Source organism: Juglans microcarpa x Juglans regia, chromosome 6D, assembly GCF_004785595.1.
Source record: "Juglans microcarpa x Juglans regia isolate MS1-56 chromosome 6D, Jm3101_v1.0, whole genome shotgun sequence".
Taxonomy (NCBI): Eukaryota; Viridiplantae; Streptophyta; class Magnoliopsida; order Fagales; family Juglandaceae; genus Juglans; species Juglans microcarpa x Juglans regia.
Genome location: NC_054604.1, coordinates 22,116,110 through 22,140,354, shown reverse-complemented (window position 1 = coordinate 22,140,354; position 24,245 = coordinate 22,116,110). Strand labels below are relative to the sequence as shown.

At 35.8% G+C, this 24,245-nt stretch overlaps 2 protein-coding genes across 4 annotated transcripts; both read left to right on the top strand.

Moving 5' to 3' along the window:
- Positions 1-289: 289 nt before the first annotated feature.
- On the top strand, positions 290-4,606 carry LOC121235519 (serine/threonine-protein kinase SAPK3-like). Of its 2 annotated transcripts, XM_041131865.1 has the most exons (10): positions 996-1,135; positions 1,352-1,516; positions 1,598-1,672; positions 2,727-2,828; positions 2,928-2,981; positions 3,059-3,151; positions 3,280-3,372; positions 3,583-3,687; positions 3,803-3,901; positions 4,197-4,606. In XM_041131865.1, the coding sequence occupies exons 4-10, from the start codon at positions 2,760-2,762 to the stop codon at positions 4,473-4,475; spliced, it is 792 nt and encodes a 263-aa protein (XP_040987799.1). In that variant the 5' UTR covers positions 996-1,135; positions 1,352-1,516; positions 1,598-1,672; positions 2,727-2,759; the 3' UTR covers positions 4,476-4,606. The 2 variants fall into 2 exon arrangements, with proteins under 2 accessions (XP_040987798.1, XP_040987799.1); XM_041131864.1 differs by lacking the exon at positions 1,352-1,516 and having other exon boundaries at positions 290-1,135.
- A 10,811-nt stretch (positions 4,607-15,417) lies between these two features.
- On the top strand, positions 15,418-22,535 carry LOC121235280 (DNA repair endonuclease UVH1). 2 transcript variants are annotated; one of them, XR_005934560.1, is made up of 9 exons: positions 15,418-16,368; positions 16,976-17,202; positions 17,438-17,523; positions 17,768-17,932; positions 19,094-19,912; positions 20,430-20,540; positions 20,617-20,877; positions 21,091-21,210; positions 22,052-22,188. XR_005934560.1 is itself a non-coding variant. In XM_041131602.1 (9 exons), the coding sequence occupies exons 1-9, from the start codon at positions 15,512-15,514 to the stop codon at positions 22,260-22,262; spliced, it is 2,961 nt and encodes a 986-aa protein (XP_040987536.1). In that variant the 5' UTR covers positions 15,419-15,511; the 3' UTR covers positions 22,263-22,535. The 2 variants fall into 2 exon arrangements, 1 of the variants encoding a protein (XP_040987536.1); XM_041131602.1 differs by having other exon boundaries at positions 15,419-16,368; positions 20,987-21,210; positions 22,052-22,535.
- Positions 22,536-24,245: the final 1,710 nt, after the last annotated feature.

The following is a 24,245-nucleotide window of genomic DNA, read 5'->3' as shown; positions in this document are numbered from 1 at the left end:
AATCTACGTAAGAAAACGTAATAAAATTTAAGGTGCACCTGACATTGTCTTCCCTTCCAATGAAGGATGCGAATTTTCTATATTTTTTATTTTGTCTATAACGTGCATTCACGAAAAAACTGAAAAAGACAAAAAAAGAATAAAAAAAAGAAACGACAGCTACATGTGCAACTGAAACAAAAGCACTACGGCTCCGACTCCCATAATTCGTATTGTTATTATTATGGATAGATAATAGTATTTTCACTTTCATAGAACCGACTGCCACAACGTACAAATCTACCTAGACCCCACTTCCATTTTTCTATGTTCGGACGATGACAGCAACTTATCCGGCGCCCCTCCTGGGACCGTAATCCTACGCATCCCTGTTCAAGCAAAACCCGCCTCGTGTCACATACGGACGACGCGGTCTTTTGGTGGTGTCAGACTCAAAGAGTCAGGGTCAGACTGTTTTCGAGCGACACTTCGAAGCGAGGCTTTATAAATGATACGTGTCCTTTTAATTCTCTAATAAACAGGTCCATCTTCGGACCATTGTTAGATCTTTAGGATATTTTTTTTTTCTCCCGGATAATTATATACAATGATTCAGGCTTGGATTATGTGTTAGAAGTCAGACCTTTTCGTTAAGTTCGTGGAAAGTTTTGAGGTCGAGGCTCTCCGACTCTTTTGAAAGCAGTCTTCCCTTTCTCTCTCTGAATTATTTGGCTTTTATTTTAGCTTCTCTCTATTTTTGGTCAGATTTTCTACTCTTCTTCATTTGGGTTTTTGTTGTAATCTCCTTGAACTTAAGAACTTGCCAATACTTGGTGTTCTTGCTTTGATTCTTTCTCTGTTTCTAGAATTTTCAGCCGTGCCATTTCTTGTTTCTAAAATTTGTTTGGCTTTGTTTTCTTCTTGTTGCTGTTTGGGGCTTTTGGACCGATTGTGAATTTTGAAATAGAACAGTACTAGTGATTTTTTATTTTTGTGTGCGCGCGTGAGAGAGTTTCAATTGGAGTGAGTTGAGATGGAGGAGCGATATGAACCAATGAAAGAGCTTGGTTCAGGGAATTTCGGAGTGGCGAGGTTGGTAAGAGATAAGAAGACAAAGGAGCTTGTTGCTGTCAAGTACATAGAAAGGGGGAAGAAGGTAATTTTTTTGTGAAGTTTTACTTCTTTCATGAATTGCACTTATTAATTAGGCTCGTTGCTCTTCTGGTAAGTAGAAATTGACTGAGGGATTTTGTTTCAACTTCTCTCTCTGTAATTGTCATTTGGGAATGAGCAGATAATATTGTTTTTGGAGAATTTTCACTGTTTATGAAAAATAATTGTAGAAAAGTTATTTGCTGATTGTTTTGTGTAGTTACAACTATTGGTGTCGAATCCACACTGTCTAATGTCTATTGGGCAGAATAAGTACCATAGTGTTATATCTCTGCGTATTATATAGTCCACAGAAGACTGCTGGTGGAACGTTAGTAGTGAGTTTGTAAATTTGGAAGGGAGACTCGTTTAATGCTTTACTTCAGTAAGTAGATCCACTTATTCAATTGCCCATGTTACTGGTGATTCACATTTAATTTTTTTCTGATTTTTGTTCTTGTTTCAGATTGATGAGAATGTTCAGAGAGAAATCATTAACCACAGATCTCTGAGGCATCCAAACATTGTCAGGTTCAAAGAGGTAAGAATTTAATATTCTATTTGTTTATGCTCTACCTTCATTAGGGTGGGCTCTAAAGTATGATTTTTTTAATACCTGGACTTGTTGTAAGTTAGCTATAAGGATAACTCAAGCATGTGGGGATATGATTTATTAAAGATTATGGATGACATTGACTTCGAACTGTGTAGCAATCTCGTAAACTGAAACCACAGCTCACCAATTCAATAATCAGAGGCTGGTTTGCCTCTATTTTGTTTTCCTCTATTTCCGTTTCCATCCAATACCCAAATTTCAATTTGTTAACTAAAGACTATTGAACTGTTCACTTTGACTAGAGGAACCCTCAATTTGCATAATTTTTTCATCAGTCTCTATCTCGTTCATATCATGATTAAATTGATAAACTATTTGCAATGTGTTTCTTGTTAACCCGACATATCTGCACAGGGAAGACTGAGTTGGAAATGGGGACACGTTATTTTGATAGCATTCTGTATATAACACTAATGATGTATGGAGATAGGGAACGCTAAAGCCAGTGGCCTAGGTGGATGCTATCGATTTTTCCTTTTTTTTTTTTTTTTTTTGTTTATATATATATTTATTCTGGTTATATATATTTACATATTTTCTTGAATTTTTGGGATTTATAAGATTTTTTCTTGGATTTTTAAAACCTTTTTTATTATATTAATTTGATGGCTGGCGTGGAAATGAATGCCATGTGTTGGCTTCTAATTGGCCGACACGTGTATTCATGTGACACATTGTGCCTTTAAAAAATTAACATGAATAGACGGAGAGACTAAATTGTGAGTTTCTTCAATCAAAGAAATCTGCAAAAAGTGAAAACCCAAGGATGTTTTTCTGCAAAGCAGTGAAAACCGAATGACTGATTCTGTATTAACCCTAAATTCTATGGCGTGTGATTAGCTAAAGGTTTAACAGTGAAATTTATTCTGCACGTGATGGTTAAAGAATCAAGCTCGAGCTTGCAGTGAAGATTATGGATAAATCTTTGTCGCATTGTATGTAGATAGGAGAATGCTTTAAAAGATCACATTGTTTGCAGGTTTTGCTGACTCCTACACATTTAGCTATTGTCATGGAATATGCAGCTGGTGGTGAACTCTTTGAGAGGATATGCAGTGCTGGTCGATTTAGCGAAGATGAGGTTGTTACACATTATCTCGTGCACATGATGGTCACACATATGGAAGTTGTTTATTTTGAAGTTTGCCTACTGACCATATGAATGTGACTCTTATGACAGGGCAGATTTTTCTTCCAGCAGCTAATCTCTGGAGTCAGCTACTGTCATACCATGGTATGTATGTGTGTTTTCTATAAACTATTGTAGTTACAAGCTTCTCTTTCTTATATCATCCTCTGCTTTTACTGCAGGAAATTTGTCACAGGGATCTTAAACTGGAAAACACACTATTGGATGGGAGTCCAACGCCAAGACTTAAGATTTGTGATTTTGGCTACTCCAAGGTTAATGATTTCCTAGGTTTAATAAGGCTGTATTAAGTTGATTTCAAGCAATAGTTTTTATGCTTTCTGCAGTAACTAATCTGTTCAATTAATAATACATTTGATTTTGGATTTTTCATGCTTTGCAGTCTGCTTTGTTGCACTCCCAACCCAAATCAACAGTTGGAACACCTGCATACATTGCACCAGAGGTTCTCCAACGAAAGGAGTATGATGGAAAGGTACGTTCTCTACATTTTGATATAGAATGTCTAGAAAGTTCTTTTCAGCATTTCCCTTTTTTGTAGAGATGTTCTCGGTGGTTAAGACAAGCAATGTATTATTTATGGTCTTGCAGCTGTTTTTGACACTCAAAATAGTCCTTTAAATTGATATTCCTATCATATTTTCCATAATGTTTCTGTTTGCTTATAATTTGGTATTGCCTGTAGATTGCAGATGTTTGGTCCTGTGGTGTGACACTATATGTAATGTTGGTGGGAGCATACCCATTTGAGGATCCCGATGACCCTAGAAATTTTCGCAAGACAATTGGAGTGAGTTACCTCTATACACCATAGTTATGGATAAATAAAATATTGACTGTGACTCTAAAATCCACATCATTGGTTGTTCCTAACCATATTCTTTATTCCATTTTATTGTTGACAGAGAATAATGAGTGTTCAGTACTCCATACCTGACTATGTACGCGTGTCTGCAGCTTGCAGGCAACTACTTTCACATATTTTTGTTGCGAATCCTGGCAAGGTAACTTGTCGTGCAGTTATCAACATTGAACACTACTCTTATTAGCACTTTTACCTTATCACAACGGCACTAGGCCACTAATGGAAATGGATAGTTTCGTCTGCTTTTCAAAGCATTTATTACAAACCAACCTTGTTTCTTATTATAAATGTCTGAAAGATCACATAGGCAAATGCTGAGTCGATGTTATGCTTATTTCTTAGATTTTCTGCTAATGAAGTTGGTTCAACCTCACCTTGTATCCAAATGACTCCTATAATATCTACTAACTAGTCCTCTCAATAACTGTCCACAGAGGATCACTATCCCTGAGATAAAAAACCATCCTTGGTTTCTGAAAAACTTGCCAAAAGAGCTTGTAGAAATTGAGAAGACAACCGGTGAGGAAGCAAAATATGACCAACCAATTCAGAGTGTGGATGAAGTTATGCAGATCATACAAGATGCAAAGATTCCAGGGGAAGGATCCAAAGCTGGTGGGGAAGCTGCTGCCGGGGCATCGGACGTTGATGACATAGAGGCTGATATTGAATCTGAAGTCGATGTCAGTGGCGACTATGTCACTGCTATGTGAACATGGCTTGGGATACAAACTTTAGTCTGCATTTATTCTGTTGATCACATTGTAGTTTGTACAGGACTATGCTGGAAACTCGTGCACAAGTAACTTTGAACCAAGTATCAATTTGGGTTTTATGTATCAATTATCAAATATACTGGCATGTATTCTTAAGATTTCCGGTTTGAAACTGCCCGGGTATCAATCCGGTTTATCCGGGCGGATATCCACCCCTTTTAAAAATCCAGATCTGAATCCGGATTGTCCCGGTTATCCGGATCCGGATGCATAGCCCTAGTTATTTGGATGATTTTCATTGCTTGGAACATATATTACTGTCTTGATAGGGAATATTAGTCATTTCAAATTTGATACAGTTTATGACAATAAAATAGATTTGAATATAATATATTTGAGGGATGTCAGATTATAATAAATTTGAGTATCTTCAAATCTTGAGATTTTTCTAACTCGATAAAAATATCAAAACCTGCTGCTGTTAGTGATCCGACCTAAAAGCTCTTACCTTGTGGTGGATGTCGGCATCGTAATGCTGAGCCATCGAACATTTTCTTTCATTTTTCCGTTTCTCTTTCAATTACCATTGCATTACAAAATCTTTCGCATGGCTTGCCATGTGTTAATCTTCAGTGCATGGGCGTTCTTGCAAAAATTGACATGCTAGGAGATTTAATTCAATAAGCTAATGTATTCCAGTCCAGGATGGTTTTGCATAATATTGATATCCACGGACCACACCATATTCAGAGGAGTGGTTCTATTCTGCTGCCTGAGTAGCACCGCTCGGTGTAACCGCTAGTTGTAAAACTAGTTTTTTTTTTTTTCACATTTTTAATGTATTTAAATATTTTTAAAAAATAAAAAAATACATCAATACATTTAAAATCACTTTCTTCATCATTCAGTAAAAGAAAAAAAAAATCACCGAACAGTCAAATAGAGCAGTAAGATTTGGACGGCATAGTAGACTTTTCCTATTAATAGAGTTCAAATTGGTGATTTGGTTTATTTGAAATTGCAAAAGTATAAACAACAGAGTTTGGGTCCTGTTGCTAGTCCTAATTAGTTGGTAGCAAGGTACTGTGGTCCCTTTGAAGTGATGGAGCGCATAGGGCAAGTGGCATATAAACTAGAATTACCACATAATTCATCTGTGCATCTAGTTTTTCATGTGTCCAGATTGAAGAAACAAGCATGTTGGGCCAATGCATAGAAACATGGTGGGTTCAGGACTGAGCCAGAGAGTATACTGCAGAGGTCTTAATAACAAGCCATTCATTGAATTGTTGGTTAAACGGCGTGGGGCTCCTGAGGAGGATTCAACTTGTGTGGTTTGATAGAAGTGCTTGTAGGGCTACGAGAGAGAGGAAATAAACTTAGCCAATTAAAGTTTGACTATGATAGTGTTTCATCATTTAATTTAGTTACGACTCCAATTACTAGTGGGAACATGGTCTTATTATACACGGCCAGTTTGGATGCTCTATGATTATTCCTCATTATCCTCTTGTAATGTATGAAATGCCAAGTCCATGCTAATGCACTTCTCTAGGGTTGTTTGTGTTGGAAAATATATAGATATAAATAATTTGTACAATGTGTTTTGTAAACTAGGCAACAAAGAATATAACAAGAATAATTTAGAAGTTCCATACTTTACAATGTGCTTTGTAAACTATTAATTCAAGATCCATAGTTGGCCACAAAATCAAAGTTTGCTTGGAAGATTTTTAAGCTACAATTACTCCGCCAAGAGTGAAAATATATCCAGTCGATCATGTACGATCTACAGTATCAGTTATCCAACTAGCATCATTGTGTGCTTTTAATACAGTAGGATACCTAGAATGCATGATGTCATATGTCATGGTTCATTTCAAGTAATTAAGTATGCTATCCAATGTCTTCCAAATAATTCCTTTCTAAAAGAATTCACAATGTACAACCAAATACCAATAATTTGTGAATACCTCAGTTGTGACATAGGATTTTCAAGACTCTTACTTAAACACGAACAAGGATAAAGAGTACTAACAAGTTTTCATTTGAATCTGTCAAACTTCTTGAGAATCTTTTCAATTTAATGAAATTAATTTACACTAATACCATCACAATATCTCATTAACTTAATATCATGAATTACATGTGCTTTTCCCATATTAATCATGTCAAAATTTTTAGATAGAAATTCTTTGGCATTAAGAACAACATATACATTGGTACCAAAGATGAGAATATCATCAACATAAAGACATAGCATTATATATGCATCATCAATTATTTTAATGTATAAACATTATCACATTCATTCCTCTTAAAATCATAAGTAAAATTATTTCATCACATTTTTGATGCCATTGCTTAGGGGTGGGCGGCGGGGTCCCACTGCCCGCCTGTCCCCCGCTTAGCAGGGGCAGGGGCCTCGTCCGTCCCATGTGGGCTGCTCAGGATCCGCCCACATGGTAAATTCATGAGGGGATAGGGCTCGGGTTGGGCCTAGGCCCACCTAAGCTATTATCGTTCCACCCGCATATATATAACCGCTTGACATGGATATGACACATTGCCACCACGTGGTTAAGTGATTTAAAAAAAAAAAAAAAAAAAGCAAAACCACCTTTGTAGGAACCACGTGAACCCCTCTATTTTGGTGCTACCAACGTCAATTTCACCTCCACTGAGACCCAGCCTGCAAGTCAACCATGCCATACATTAAACCAAACTCAAGGCATGGAACACCACCAACAGATTGAACACTACTAGGTAAGCTTCTTCCCACAGCCTCTGCCTTCCTTGTCTTCATTCTCCTCTATAGCTCAAGCTTTTCTCTCATATGCTCCTTCTCTAGCCTAGCCTATCTCTTGGTATCTTAGTGTCGCACCTCTACTCTCTTCCATGACTAGGTGCTATGACACCACACATTGGAAACTCAAGCCTCCTCAATTGATAGAATTGCCAAAGGTGAGTTCTATGCTTTAGCCTTTAATCCTCTTTCCTTTCTCTCTCCTCCTTTGTTTCTCTCTCACTAGCCCAAGCTGCAAGTATCTAGTTTTTTTTAATCACATAACCCCGTGGCCACCATGTGTCACAACCACGTCAAGGGGTAAGTATGAGCAGTAAGAAAGAAGTGGCCCGGTAGCAGCGCTCTATTTATAATGAAACGAGATCATTTTAAGTATCCCAAAACGGCGTCATTTCATTAAGGGTTAATTCTCCCTGGGTGTTTGAATCACTTCCTAGAAATCTCTCTCTCTCTCTCTCTCTCTCTCTCTCTCTCCCCGTTCCTCGCTCATAACCCTCTCACTCTACTCTCAGTCTCTCTCTCTCGCCACTACTGTTGCAGTCTATAGCTGACACCTTCTCCAACACTACAAACGCCTTCTCCTTATCTCTCTATCTTTGTAAGTATGAATCTAGAACCCTATTCTCAAATGCTTTTTTTTTTTTAATTGCAGTTGAGTCATAGACTATGGAGTATGGGATGATTAATTGGATTTGGAGGAAGGGATTGTGTTTTGTGTGTTGTGGAGGATTGAATTGTGTGTACGTTGATTGGTTTTGAATTAGGGTTTCAATCTGAAACCCTAAATTAATTTAGTGGTTTAAATTGAACTCCTAAATGATTTTAAGGTGTCGGGTTCTAGGCCCATTGGGGCGAGATGGGGGGGAGGGGGATCCACTAGGGGGCCAATCCTCCCTCCGAGAGTCGGACTGGCTCAAACTGCACAAGGCACCTAGGTTCAGGCACCCCTTATTGAAATAGTTGCATGTTAGTGGGCTTGCAATCAAACTCAAGTTTCGCCTTCTAAGAACCTTACTAATAGAGAGAGGAAAGATGCGCTCAATCCGTTGCTTGTTGCTTAGGGCTATTGACTTTCTCTTGGTTGCCTGGTATCTTGAAACCTCATCATTTTTAATTTAATTCTATCGTATCATGTTATCCTTTGTTATTCTCAAGATTTTACATATCAACTATGGTTTACTCCAACAAATCTCATTGGCCACCTTTATATTGTCTTCCACCTTTCGTCCTACTTTCAACCAAAGATAACCACAGTTGTGAGAAATGCTTTAACCACAAATAGATTCCATAAAAATAAACTCACAAATTGACATAACTTAATATAGCAAGTTAGATTATAAAACTGCTTTTTATTATAAAGTAGATATAATATATTGCATGAACCCATGTGAGTTTACTTTTGTGAGATATCTTTGTGGTTGTAGCACTTCTCCATAGTTATTATCTTAATACAACTCCTTTACTCACGTTATATTCACCCCTACCAATTGACTATCACTCACACCTACAGAGGCTCAATTTGTGAACAAAGAATATTACCTGACCTATGAAAATAGAGGATATAAAGCTTCTGTCGCGTAGAACGTGTAAGCCATTAACGTTGCTACCTTCATCTCTCTCTCTCTCTCTTTGTGACCAGTACCCAGAGCGAACCACGAAGTGCCGTTGCCAATTGCTGGAAAACTAGCCAAGACAAGTGCTCCACACATTGGTTAAGAGAATTCTAAGTTCCTCCACCTATGATTCTTGGATCTTTCCTTTCTAACAACGTCAAATTTCTTGTTTTCTCACTTACTTTGGTATTCCACCGCCTTTAACAACCATAGAGGGGAGTCGAAAATAATTGCCACACCAATCAAGACCACCCTAGCTACAACCGGTTCCGCATTAGTTCTCTCAGTAAGCCATTTTTCTGTTTCATTCCTATTTAACCCACGGATGCTAATCTATATGTGAGAAGTGCAAAGCCTTAGATTCTTTTAATTTTAACTTACATTTATGACCTAATTTCTTAAGTCATTTAAAGATAGTATAAATTATTTAGATAGGATGCTAATACATACTTTATTAGAAACTAAGTGACAATACATTATTTCTATAAATTATTTAGATAGGATGCTAATACATACTTTATTAGAAACTAAGTGACAATACATTATTTCGTATAAGTGACGAGCTATGCAATTAAATTATTGGATTAACACTAGGAGGTGTAGTGCTCAAACATCTCAAACTCTGAAACTACCCATGACCATACACTCCTTAGTATCGTAAACTAGATCCTTAAGTTATAGTAGTACACAAAGCTAATTCTTAGAAGACCTTTTTTATGTACCAAGTTGTGATGGTAATTAATTACGTAGTATATGTCATTCATCATGCCATGATGCCATATTATATTATGATTTATTTTCAATTTTGTTTTTTCAAATAGCTAACTCATGTATATATTATGTTTATGCATGCATAATAGCTAATGTTCAAGAGAAACAACATCACATATTTTATTCTAAGAAATCAATATCTATGTTATGAAAAAAAGTAGATGAGATTCGTTATATTTATAAGTGAAACATGCATCTCGTCATATTTATGTCATGAAGATCTTCATATAATAAGAATAAGATAACTCAAGTATAAGAACGATAAGATGTAAAATGACCATAGACATGCATGGTACTAAATTATGGGTGGATGTACAAGCCATAGATCTAAGCACAATCCATCATAATTATGTATGATATGTTTAGCAATTCTGCTTGTAGCTAAAAGCAATGGGACGGATACACAATCATGCACATAGGGTTAATATGTGTTGACCAAATAAGAAAAGATAAGTCAAGTTTTGTAAGTCATGTATGTCATGAGCATAAGTATGAACATTCAGATCTTTATCAGTATTAAGCATACATAGTGTTAGAGAACTTAATGTTTATTATGTTTATGATATAGTGTGTTTCTTATTGGGTCTTCAACGAATTTTATTTTATGATTGAACTACCTAAGTGAGGAAGATGATCAGGATGACCATGTAGGCAAGGCTTAGACAGATGAACTTAGAATTAATACAATCTATGTGGACAATTTAATTATTTTGATTTGGATTTAAGTTAGTTATTTTATTTTTCTTCAGCATCGAAACTCTTATTATAACTTATTCTTAAGTCTTGGTCTATTTAAGAACTCTTTTATGAAATAATGAGATATTTTATTAATTATGTAAGTCTCTTACCTGACTTGAGTTATGAATGTCACGTGACATTCCTAACTTATAGGAAGGGGTGTTACAATAGTAGACATAAGAGCAAACATACATGTCCTTTCTAATTGCAATATTTTTTTCAACTCATTAGGATACAAGTGGTATGAAAGTATGATGGGTAACTCCATCTTTGCACAAGTACTTAAAGTAGAAAAAGTTGAACTCAATGTAAGTTTTCATATTAATGTGTAACGACCCGGCCTAATAATTCTAAAGTCAGAATATTGATAATTTTTTTGGGTCTGGATTATATTTAATAGGCCATAGTGGATAAGCCCACACACGATAAATTATTGAGGTTGATTAAGAGTTTTAATTAGACTCAATAACTAAGTTAAATCCTATTTATTATTTATTAAACGAGTTATACTCCTTTTAAAATTTAAACATCAATCATTAGAAATTTATTTCAATTTAAAATCATTATTGATTGAAGTTCCCTTCATAGTCTCAATCACTGCCAGTCCTACATTGAATGAACTACTAGATCATATTTTTAAATTCAAACTCTTTTTTTGAATAGTCGCGACCAAGTCTAATTCGAGCTCGAACTCATCCACACCTTCTTCCAAATTTTCCTATAAATATCTCATTTTCATGTGTTAGTCTAGGGAGGCGTGAGAGTGGCCTAGATCATATACAAAGATTTTAAGTTCTGATTTTTATGGCACATATTTTGAGAAATTTTAATAAATGCTTCTGCGTACTCTCATACATGATTTCAGTATTTTAAAACAAAAGGACTCTATTTATTATTAGAAATCTTTGTACTTGGTGCTTCCTTAAAAAAAAAAAAAATTTAAGTCAAATTCAGTAGTAGCACACCGATTCCTAAGACTTTCTAAAAGTGATTTTATTCTTTCATCGTGGGGAGCAGGGTGTTACATAATGGTATGTGCGAGTTCATATAAATCACCAGGAGGATTTTTTTTCAATTACAAAATACAACCCAAGCATTCTAAGAAAGATTTTAATATTTTCTTGTCAACACTTGAGATTCCTCTAAATTTCTCAGGTTGGTTAGAAGTTATTACGACAACCAATCAATTAACAATGCAAGTCTAGTTTAACAAAGTAAATTTATACTCTAAGATTGTTGGGAAATATATAGATATAAATAATTTATGCAATGTGCTTTCTAAACTCAATGTGCTTTGAACTCAATATAGGTTTGCAAATCAATGGTATGTGCGGATTCATGTAAATCATCATGAAGATCTTTCCGAATTACAAAATACAATCCAAGCATTGTAAGAAAGATTTTAATATTTTCTTGCCAATGCTTGAGATTCCTCCAAATTTCCATGGTTCGCTAGAAGTCTTAGCAGCAACCAATCAATTAACAATGCAAGTCTAGTTTAACAAAGTGAATTTATACTCTAAGATTGTTGCGAAATATAAAGATATAAATAATTTATGCAAGATGCTTTCTAAACTTAATGTGCTTTGAACTCAATGTGTAGGTTCATGTAAATCATCAGGAGGATCTTTTTCAATTACAAAATACAACCCAAGCATTGTAAGAAAGATTTTAATTTTTTCTTGCCAACGCTTGAGATTCCTCCAAATTTTTCGAGTACAATAGATTAATTAGAAGTTATAGTGACAACCAATCAATTAACAATGCAAGTCTAGTTTAACAAAGTGAATTTCTACTCTAAGATTGTTGGGAAATATATAGATATAAATAAGTTATGCAATGTGCTTTGTAAACTCAATGTAAGTCTGCAAATCAATGGTACGTGTGGGTTCATGTAAATCATCAGGATGATCTTTTTCAATTACAAAATACAACCCAAGTATTGAAAGAAATATTTTAATCTTTTCTTGCCAACGCGTGAGATTCCTCCAAATTTCTCGAAAGCAATAAAATCGTTAGAAGTCATAGCGACAAGCAATCAATTAACAATGGAAGTATAGTTTAACAAAGTGAATTTCTACTATAAGATTGTTGGGAACTATATACATATAAATAATTTATACAATGTGTTTTGTAAACTAGAGACCAAAGAAAATGACGATAACATTCAAGAAAGAGAGAATTTGGTGTTGAGGCATATTGATGACGCTTTCCTTAGAATAGAATTACAATGCCTTTGAATTAGAAAATACACTTGGCTTCTTGACAGTTTACTCTCAAGATATAGTAAGGTAGATTCCCGTTAATCTTCTTTTCGGTGCATGCAAAAGAAGATATTTGAACCCAATATAAAATTGTCAAAACCCAAAGAAAGAAAAACAAAAATAAAGAAGGAATTGTTTCTCTAATTTTTAGAGAATTTGGAGTGTTCAAATTTGTGGGTGGGGTCTCCTATTTATAAATAATGAAGTGACACTTGTGAAAAATTATAACTTTTCAATTTGCAAAGAACACATTTAAAATGTTTTTATTTACCAAAGGATATAATACTTGTTTGGTGGCCTAGTGGTTAAGGCTTGTATTCCAAAGAAGCATGCACGGATTCAAATCATTGGCCTATAATGCATACTAGTTATGTTTCCATTCATAACAATTTTTTAAAATATTTTAATCAAGGACACTGCTACGTCCACCGAGAAAGGTTACCGAGCCTTTCTACCGATAGTGCAATTTGCACTTTGTTTTTGTTTTTATTTTTTACTTTTTTCTAAGCATTTTTTAAAGAGCTTTGCCACTCATCATCCCATACAACATACATATTTTTATTTTTTATTCCTTCTAAACTAATTGAGTTCTTCTACTCATCATCTATATATCACACATTTGATAAGAGAAAAAAACTAAAAAATTAAAAATCATATGTGGTATAGTGATGATGAGTGAATTTTTCTTTTTTAAATCCTTCCAAAAATTTAAAAAAAAAATCACAAACTCATTAAAAAATACTTCCTTAACTATTAAATAAATAAATAAACAAAATTCAGTTGAAATTCTCGATACACATCCTCAATAGTTTTATCATTTTCCTTTAATCAATCCCAAATTTAAAACCAACAGATTGTACATCATGCCAGGCATATGTACAAACTTGCCATGGATTGTTATTAGAGCTAAATTTGTTTAAACTATGTTTTCCTCAAGTTAGACAGATTCGGTGCTTGCTTTTTTTGGTATATGATTCTTCTCTTTAATGAAGTAGTTTTGGAGTAGGTTATGACTTTGTTTGATTTCTACACCCAATTAGTACTTTGCAACAAAGTTTTGAATATCGTTTCGATAACCGTTTTGGTTAAGGTACTGAAACAAAATATTTCGATATCGATATCGTTTCGAGATAATTTATATATAGATAAATTAATAATATATAAATTATATTTCAAAATAATATCAATGCAAGTCTTAAAAAGTTAAAACACATAACTATAAAATTCAATAATACTTCTAAGTTTTCAATCCAACTATTAAAAAAAATAATCACTCATATTCATCACGAAAAGGGGAATAGGAACTTGATTTTCGGCCCTCAAGAAAAGGGGATTAAAAAAAGTTAAAAAAATAGTTTTTAGATGTGAGAATTGAAGTGAAAATTATGAAAATACACTGAAAATAAAAAAATACAAAATTTCAACTGACACAATTAAAACTGGCCGGTATTGACCGAAACATACAAAAATGGTTGGTATTTGACCCAATACAAAACACATACCTCTCCCTTGCTGGTTATTGGTCCACCACGATAAATACTAGTTGTACCGACGCTATTCAAAACCTTGCTTTGCAACACTTTTGCAAGTAATCTTTCTTTGGGAGTTAGTGTGCAATGCTTGTTTCATAGAGAAAGATATTTTTTGTCTAACATTTGACAAATTATTATTATTTTTAAAAAACAAAACGTATCTCCTTGTATTCTTTGATAAAGATTATTGTCCTTTTCTAAGACTTGAATAATACAATCAGGAAAGTTTTCTATTCATATATGTTCAAAATCTAACTTTAAAACATTTTTTGCCCGTCTATGAGCTATCGCATTTGAGTTTCTATGTACAAATTGTACTTTCCATTCTATCATATTCTTGATCATCTTCTTTGCATCTTCTACCACCATCCCATAGTTTGGAAATTCTTCATTTTCTTCATCGATGGCCTTGATAACAATTTGAGCATCATCTTCGAACACTACATTACAGAAATTGAGATCTTTACAAATATTTTAAGAGCCCAATGTGGATGCAAGAGAAAAATGGCATTGAGCGGTCGAAACATTAATTTCCATAAACATAAGGTTGTAAATAGTTGGATGGTGTAATTAAGCTGTGGAGATTATTATTATTATTATTATTATTATTATTATTATTATTATTATTATTATTATGTTTTCTTAATTTTTTTATTGTATTTTCATAAAAATGTTTCAATTGTTGTTTACATGTGGCAGCCATGTCTAACCATTTAGAAACCGAATCCTCCAACAAAAAAATATATTTACAATCGAAAATCGTATAAAGCATTTGATTTTAAGAAATTATAGAGACCAATTTAATATTTTAAAATACGAGAAATTATCGAACATGCCGTACATTTTATAGTTTAGAGTATGGGCGTCTGTGCATAAAATTTCTTTCATAAACTATATAATAGATGCTAAAAAATATAACACAAATTTATGATAAATATTTTAATTGTAAAGAGATCTTATAAAAATAAATACATAAATTGATATATTTTAATATAATATGTTAGATTGTAAAATTATTTTTAATATAAAATCGATATAAATAATGTCATTTTATAAAATTACTTTTTACGAATGTGTTTATGGCTGAAATAATTCTATCTTATAATAATTATAAAGATTAGAGTATATTAGAAGGTGTGTCTTACACTCAAAAGAAAAACGCAGTCGTTTTAAAGTCGTTGACTGGAATGCATACAAAGCGGAGGAATTTCCAAACCAACCCCCTCGGCATGCTCTTCCTCTGCTTCCCGCCACACGCCACTCTGAGGAAACAAACCAAAAGCTATCGTCGCTGTAACCGCCGGTACGAATGGTCCGATTCCACGAGCAGATAATCGGGGACCTTCTAGAAGACCCAAATGGCGGGCTCGTGGTCCTCTCCTCTGGGCTCTACCTCTCTAAGCTCATATCCTCCATGGTCCTCCTCCACTCTTCTTCCCGCGGCACTCTCCTCCTCCTCTCCCCCTCCAATCCCCGCCTCAAATCTCTCATCCTCCACCACCTCACCGGCCACAAAATTACTGTATCGGAGATCTCCGCTGACTTCCCTGCTACCCACCGCCTCTCCCTCTATGCCTCCAACTCCGTCTTCTTCGTCACCCCCCGCATCCTTGTCGTTGACCTCCTCTCCCGCCGCCTCTCCCCTACCCTCATCGCCGGACTCCTCATCCTCACAGCCCACTCCCTCTCCGAGACCTCCACTGAGGCCTTCATTGTCCGCCTTCTCCGCTCCCTCAACCCCGACCTCTCCGTCTTCGCCTTCTCCGACCGTCCCCATGCCATGGTCTCCGGCTTCGCTAAGGCTGAGCGCACCATGAAGTGCATCTACGTCAGGAAGCTCCACCTCTGGCCCAGGTTCCACGTCCACGTCTCCGACGAGCTCGAGAGGGACCCGCCGGCTGTAATCGACGTTAGGGTTCCGATGAGCAAATGCATGGTGGGGATTCAGAGATCAGTCTTGGAGGTCATGGACGCGTGTCTGAAGGAGATGAGGAAGACCAACAAGGTCGACGTTGAGGATCTCACGGTAGAGAACGGCCTGTTCAAATCCTTTGATGAGATCGTGAGGCGCCAGTTGGACCCCATTTGGCATACCTTGGGGAAAAAGACGAAGCAGCTTGTTTCGGACCTGAAGACTTTGAGGAAGCTCTTGGATTATCTCGTCAGGTACCTCGGCTGCAGTTTTCTTTCCTTTTCTTCTTTCTCCCTTTTATTTTCGTGGGCTTCTTCTTTCTGGTTTACTTTCGCTTCTGGAATGTTGTGGGAGATACTAACGTAATAAGGTTGGGAGTCTCAAGCGTAGCTAGTTATGAAACTGTCCCCTGATATATCCTATGCGCGACTCAGTGAGTCTCAGTCTTATTGCTTTTAGCTTGAACAGGGATTTCATGTCGCATAAAGTCTAGCTAGACATTTTGATTTGAAATGTCCTACTTGTAAGATCGTTTAGAGTTGTCTTTAGTTTGGCTGATGTAATTCTTTGAAAGTAGTTTGCCTGGGTAATTTAAACAATATTGCTTGTGAATTTAAGTGTGTTTTATGAGTGTGGTATCTTTACTTCGGAAAAACTAGGTTGGACTACCGATCAAAAACAAGTTTTGAAAAACTTGGTTGAAGTGATATTTCTTTCTAATTCTTCTGTGATATAGATGTTATTTAAGCTTATTGAGGTGATTGCTGGGTAGCTGTCTTAATAACTTTTTTCTCTCTTCGATGTAAAAATTGTGCTAATCAAATGGTTTTGGCGACTGATTTTTTGAGATTTCTTGGGTAGGTATGACGCAGTGACTTATTTGAAATATTTGGATACGCTGAGGGTGTCAGAGAGTTTTCGGTCAGTTTGGATATTTGCAGAGTCGAGCTATAAGATATTTGAGTATGCGAAGAAACGGGTTTATCGTTTTGTGAGGTCGGATGGTGTGAAACTAGTGAGTGGGCAGGGTAAGAGTGTGGCAGGCAAAAAGAGGAAATCGAAGGGGGCTGACAAGATTGAGGAAGAAGGTGAGTGAGTGTTTATTATCATGTTCTTTTTCTGCTTCGACCTGACTTTTATGTGTATTGTTCTGCTACATTCTGGCTCTCATTTTGAATTCTGTCATAAACACAGAAAAATTCAAAGGGGTATTAAAAGAAGGGTAAGGGGACCAAGGGGTTACACTACTGAGCCTTTGGGAAGCCTTTTTTTTTTTTTTTTTTTTTTTTTAATTTCTCTTCCTTAAATTTAATGAATGTGCAGTTGGTGGTGCATCATCGTCAAGTACAAGTAGTGCATTAGTTTTGGAGGAAGTATTGGAGGCGGCTCCAAAGTGGAAGGTGTTACGTGTGAGTTAGTGAGTTTCCATTTTCTTTGCAGTCTGTTGGTTACTTTTTTCTCATAGGTGCAGAGCTTATTGGTTTCCGAACCTTACTATGAAGGAAAGATAAGTTGTGTTCAGCCTTATGTTTCATATCTTATTTGTGGTGGTAGTTTTTCCTATTTTTTCATTTGGATGATTAAGTCCAAAAACTTTGGAGTTATTAGATTTGGAAGTTCACTCTGAATTCAGGCATTGCTATTTTATTACAGGAGATTCTTGAAGAGATAGAGGAAGAAAGACAAAAGCAGGCTTTGTCAAGAGAAGAGCTTATGGTTGAAGCTGAAGAGAATGATACTGGTATTGTTCTAGTGGCATGCAAAGATGAATGCTCATGCATGCAGCTTGAAGAATGCATCTTGGATAATCCACAGAAGGTCTTTCCTATACCCTGTTCTTATTTGTCAGATTTCCTAATATTTCTTAGCTGTAGTATATTCTCTATGTCCCATACTTGGTCATTTTATTTATTTGTTTAGTTGGAATATATTTTTCTTTAGTCTAGCCAATTGCTTAGCACCCTCATACAAAGGCTAACCAAGCCATTAGCATCAAAATGCGAATTTGCAAGGGTTTAACTTGATCACAAAGCAAAGATATAAGTTCCTAGTTTCATTATCTCACCAATACTTAAAACTTCATTGCACTTGTAGCTGATCACAGAAATACATGGCTGTTAAGCGCTTATAACCTGATGATGAGAATAGGTGATGAAGTCATTATTCATTGCTGCCTGACCAAAGGTTCAAACAAAATGCTCACAGAGATAGCCTGATTGCATTCAGTTAAAAGAAAAGAGGTTTTGACTTCTTAGAAACTATATGAATGAGTTGTAACCTTATTTGAGTAATTGTTTATTAATTTGTGATACCTTCTATTGAGTGAGCATAGAAAGCTGGTGAATGGGATCCTATATTTGCTTGGGAGGGAGAAGTTTATGCTCCTTATAATGATTCCAACAAGCATCAATATGATGCCCCATATGATAAGAATAAAGGTAGGTGGTGAATGTGATCCCACATTGTTTGAGAATGAGAGTTCTTGCTCTTTATAAGGTTCCAATGGGGCTCCAATTGTAACATTGACTAGTCATTTTGGAGTATAGGCCATGTGGTTTGGGCCTTACATTTGGGCGTTATAGCCAATTGAATCATTGACTAGTCTTTTGGAGTATGGGCCCAAATGTGGCTTGGGCTTTCCTTGGGTCGTTACATAATTGAAATCCATGACTTTTCCCCTTAAATCCAATAAGCATGTGTTGGTTTTGATGGGCTTGCATTCTGCTTATTAGAACTTCTACCAAAAGCTATTTCCGTAACTAATGAAAAAATATGCTATGTGCATACATATTCAACCATCAGTATGTAAGTAGAGTTTTTAATTATTTTTCTTACTATATTTTTGGGTTCTCCTAAAAATAATTTGATAAGTAACCAGGTATGGAATTGTGGGGACACTATTTTTACCCCTTTTCTGTGTCAACTGATAATGATGGATGTATAACACATAACTGTTCAGTGATATGTTTCCTGGTGTAGGTCATGCGCGAAGAATGGGAGAAATACTTGCTGAGCAAAGTAGAGCTGCGTGACCTACATGCGCGTTACAAAAAAAAACCAAAGGATCCCAAAGGTTTTGGGATTCTTGATGGAGTGGTCCCTATAACACCTGCACAGAATGCAGAAGCTAGCAGTACAAACAAGCAGGAACATGATGCACTTTTGGCTGCCGCATCAGAAATAAGAAAGCAAGCTAAAATGGACTATGTTGTTGGAGAGGATCTCCAACTTCATGATGGCAGCAGACAACATGAAAAAGTGAAAGGAAAAGTAAGGACTAAGAAAGGCGCAGCTAATGTTCCAAGTCCTGGGGGTAAAGATAATAATCGCAATGAGAAGGCAGTTAGAAATGATATTGTTGAAACATCAGATTCAGGAAATCAAGGCAAAAAAGATGAAATCAATTCGTTGGTTGCAGGTGGTTTTTGTGAAGCCACAAGTCAAGGTGCCTCTGTAGACAAACCAATACTTCAAAAGCATAATCAAGAGTCTAATTATATGGGTTTTGGAAGTGCTAAGAACTTGCCACCAGTGCATTTTTATGCCCTAGAAAGCGATCAGCCTATACTTGACATTTTGAAGCCCTCTGTAATTATTGTTTACCATCCAGACATGACTTTTGTCAGAGAAATTGAAGTTTACAAAGCTGAGAATGCATCAAAAAAGTTAAAAGTTTACTTTCTCTTCTATGAAGATTCCACCGAAGTGCAAAAGTTTGAGGCTAGTATACGCAGGGAGAATGGAGCTTTTGAATCTCTGATCAGGCAGAAATCAATGATGATGATTCCAGTTGATCAGGTATGACATTTCGAGTCCTGTATCAATTTTGACAAACAGGATGTCTTGGAGACTCGGTTGTCATGGTCATATATGTTACTTGGCAGGTCGCTATACAATATCTTGGTACTGGACTTGGTGTTGATCTTGCTGGAAATTAGATCAAATTCATCATTTGCTAATGTGAATTTGTTCTTTCTTTGAAGCAAAAATCTTTTGTAATATCTCCATTCTGAATTCCTAGTAATTAATTTGGATGATTCTTTTAATGACCTGAAAACGTTTTTTTCCAGAAAATTCTGCATAGACCTCTCTCACCTTTTAACATGCAAAGCCAGATTTCGTATCTTTCCTTTAGTTTAAGAATAAGCATGTCTTTAGTCCTTATTTATGAAATAGATTATGCACTATTGCGTCAGTACTTTTTTCTATTTTATGAAACAAAATTCCGTTTATTTCTTGGGATCATTTTATGTTCGCAATTGAAATTAAGTTCTTACGTATCTTTATGTTGGGGTGTGACCTGGGTTTGAGTCAGGACGGGCGCTGCCTAGGATTAAGTTCTTCTGTAGAACCACAAGCCTCAAGCTCACAAAACTCAATAACAAGAAAGGCAGGTGGAAGAAAGGAGATTGAGAAAGAGATGCAGGTGTGCCATTTTCGGTTTCCTCTTGATCTCCTCTCTGGAAATATATATTTAAGATTTTTTTTTCTTCTTTTTCCAGGTAATAGTGGACATGAGAGAGTTTATGAGTAGCCTTCCAAATGTTCTCCATCAGAGGGGCATGCGCATAATACCAGTAACTTTGGAAGTTGGAGATTATATTCTCTCACCCTTAATATGTGTGGAGAGGAAGAGTATCCAAGACCTTTTTATGAGTTTCACATCAGGCCGCCTTTACAACCAAGTAGAGACTATGGTCCGTTATTATAAAATACCTGTCCTCTTGATTGAGTTTTCACAAGATAAAAGTTTTTCATTCCAGGTAATTAAACTACGTTTATGTACAAAAAGCCATAAGTTAGGCTTAATACTCTTCTGGTTTGATTTTTTGGATTTTGTTTTGTTTTTTTGTTTTTTTGTTGTTTTTGCAGTCTGCAAGTGATATCAGTGATGATGTTACTCCAAATAGTATTATATCTAAGCTGTCATTGCTTGTACTCCATTTTCCACGCTTGCGCATTATCTGGTCTCGCAGTCTGCATGCCACTGCTGAGATATTTGCTTCACTCAAGGCTAATCAAGATGAACCGGATGAGGTGAAAGCAATTCGAGTTGGTGTTCCTTCTGAGGATGGTATTGTGGAAGATGATGTGAGGTAAACTTCACTATTTAAGATTGGTTTTCACTGCAAATTGTTACTAGTTACTGATAAAAGAAAATAGAAAAAATCATTTCATTCAATCTGATGCTACTAGACGGTACAGGGTGAAACATTTAGGGGTAACCATTGTTAGCTGGGCCAAATTAGTGAATCTAGAACTTTTTGTTTTCATGGCTGGCCCGGCGCTTGAGTGAAATTACCCATTGGGTCCCATGGCCAACTCTTCAAATTTTTCATCGGTCCTTGAGCAAATAAGCATAAAGATGAGGTAATTTCAGATGTGTTTAACAGAGCATATGGTTGCATGAGGCTTGATGGTGCGTGTTGCGATTGAGGACCTTTTTATTCCTGAGTTCTACTTGATAGATGAACCTTATCTTTCCCCTTGTATTTTTGTCCTGGTCATGGAGACTTTCGTGTGTTTGCTGGATGCCAAAATTCGGGAAGGGCAATTTTAATTTCATTCCAGGTGTAAGAAAGATTAAATTTCCCACCTTTGCTTCACCGACGATCTCCCCATCTTTTGCAGAGGAGACATGTTTGGTGCAAGTGGTCAAGCATTCCTTGATCAATTTGGAGGAGTTGTCTGATCATCTTTCTCCCAACCCGTGGAATTTTAGAAAAGATTTAAATTTACCTTTTTATCTTAAATCTTCCTTATCCGAGATCAAAACCACCTGACTGGGTTATAGAAGCCCCCAAACTTATCCACTTCACAGGCCTTGCAATGGAGTGAATTGATTTAGTTAAATTGCTCAATTGATGAATTTGGATGTCTCTTTTCAGTTTCTATGCTGGACATAAATTTGATGGTATATTACAACTATCGTTGCAGAGCTGAAAACTATAACACATCTGCTATTGAGTTTCTAAGACGACTCCCAGGTGTGAGTGATTCAAATTACAGGGCTATAATGGATGGATGTAGTAGCTTGGCTGATCTTGCTCTTCTTCCAGTAGAAAGGCTAACTGAACTAATGGGTGGTCAGAAAGCTGCTAGGACTCTCAGGGATTTCCTTGATGCAAAGTATCCAACCCTATTGTGAGGCTAATTGGTATCAAGTCATACAGAAGTGAGACAACTAATTAATTCATTCGTTTGGATATCTTATTTATTTACTAGTGCATTATCATTGCAATTTTGTATTTAGGGTTCTATCATGAGATAATTGTTGGTGATGCAGAAATGGGTGATTTAGCCTCTTCTGCCTTGTATTGCTAGCTAATCTTACCATTCATCCCTTTTATCCCCTCCACGATGTGGTCTCCCTCATTTACAGACTATCTTCTGTATTAATTTCAAGTGGACATTTAGATCATTTTATTGACAAAATAGGAAAGGCAAACGCTTGCTCTTAGATATTGGTAAGATTCTCAAAACCCATTTCTATCGACTCTTTCTTCAATAACAATGCTACATTGTCACCATAACAATTGAAAGGCTCAAGAAATTAAAATTGATAGATGGTTGAATGAATTCCAATACTAAAAAGAGCCACGAATGCTCGAGCCTTACTGAATGAACAAGGAAACTTGCATGATTAATATACACATTCTCTAGTTAGCCCTTGCAAAAGTCTCCCTCGTGAGTTGACCATCACTATAAAATGAGTTCAACTTCACTATATTCTAACAATATTTTAACTTTATAATATTTTTATTCAACTTTTTATTTCTCCTTTTTCAAAACTCCATAAAACTATCATAACTCAAACCATTTTACTATAATTTACAAACCATTTCATTACTATTAACAAATTTCTCATCGCATCTCATTCCCCTAGCATTTTCTAAACCTAGCATTGCTATAATGATACAATTTTTTTAATAGAAAGAAGATTTGTGACTGCATTGGGATATAGGAAAGGATATTTTTCATTTGAAATTGAGCAACCTCTTCGACATCACCAAGGTAATAAAGTTCATTGAGTTGCATATTTCTCATATCAACGGTAATGTGGTTATTTGCCCCATTACCTACATATATACTGGGTTTGATCTTCTTCAAAGTTGCCTTTAGCAGCCATTTAGTGAAAACAACCAAGGGCTTGATGCCTACTGATCTTCCAGCTAGCAAACCTGACATGGTGGTGGTCTTCCAAAAGATGAAGATCAGCGACTGACAAGGACATTTCCTCGTCTAAAAACCACGAGTTGTTTAAGTACTTCTTGTGTCGATCACTTGAGGGACAATGGTTAGCTATGAACATTTTAAAGTTTTGAAACTAGGTTTGAAATTTGTCAAATAATCAATTAGAATCTCGAATGGAAAATCATGAGTAAGATGCAATAAATTGGTAAAATGTAGAATTCATATCGCTAATGTCGTCATGTATATATAGGAGATAAGATCATCATCATCAGTAATTGGCTTGCTAACAACAATTAGGTGGTCAGACTAAATTTGACTTGTTGCAGAAGTTTAATACAAGTCTTTGTATGACTGCATGCAACTGTCGTTTGATATCATGAGATATCTGAGACCCTGACTGAAGACTCAAATTAACGAGATATATACAAGTTAGCATGCACGTAAGAAACTTCTGCAAGTTTACCAGAATTGGGTTGATTTTAGAAGGTTCGTTGTTGTTTAGATCATCAATAAATTACAGTAGATATGGTTCACTTCCATCAACAAGGCCTAGCTTGGTAAATATATAGTTGGTGTCGTCAAGTTTGGTTTGGGTGACATTGAAAGAAAAGGCCATTGTGCATCTGATTGAAAAGGGTTGTGAACCTAAGAAGCTCTTGATACCTGTAAGAAAATGCATAAATTAGAAAAATGCATGGTACGACTTGTTGTCCACGACTACTTCTAGCTATATAAATATATTTACACTTTTGGATGGATCTTAATTAGCAATTAATTAGGACATTGGACTTGTAACATGAGTCATGTCATGACAAGAATGATGATTAAGTTGGTGGCACCCATTTATATATAATAATATATCATCTTTAGGTAGGGGCAATTGATCATCATATGCTTGATTTTATTACCTTACAATTAATTATATATAGTGCATCAT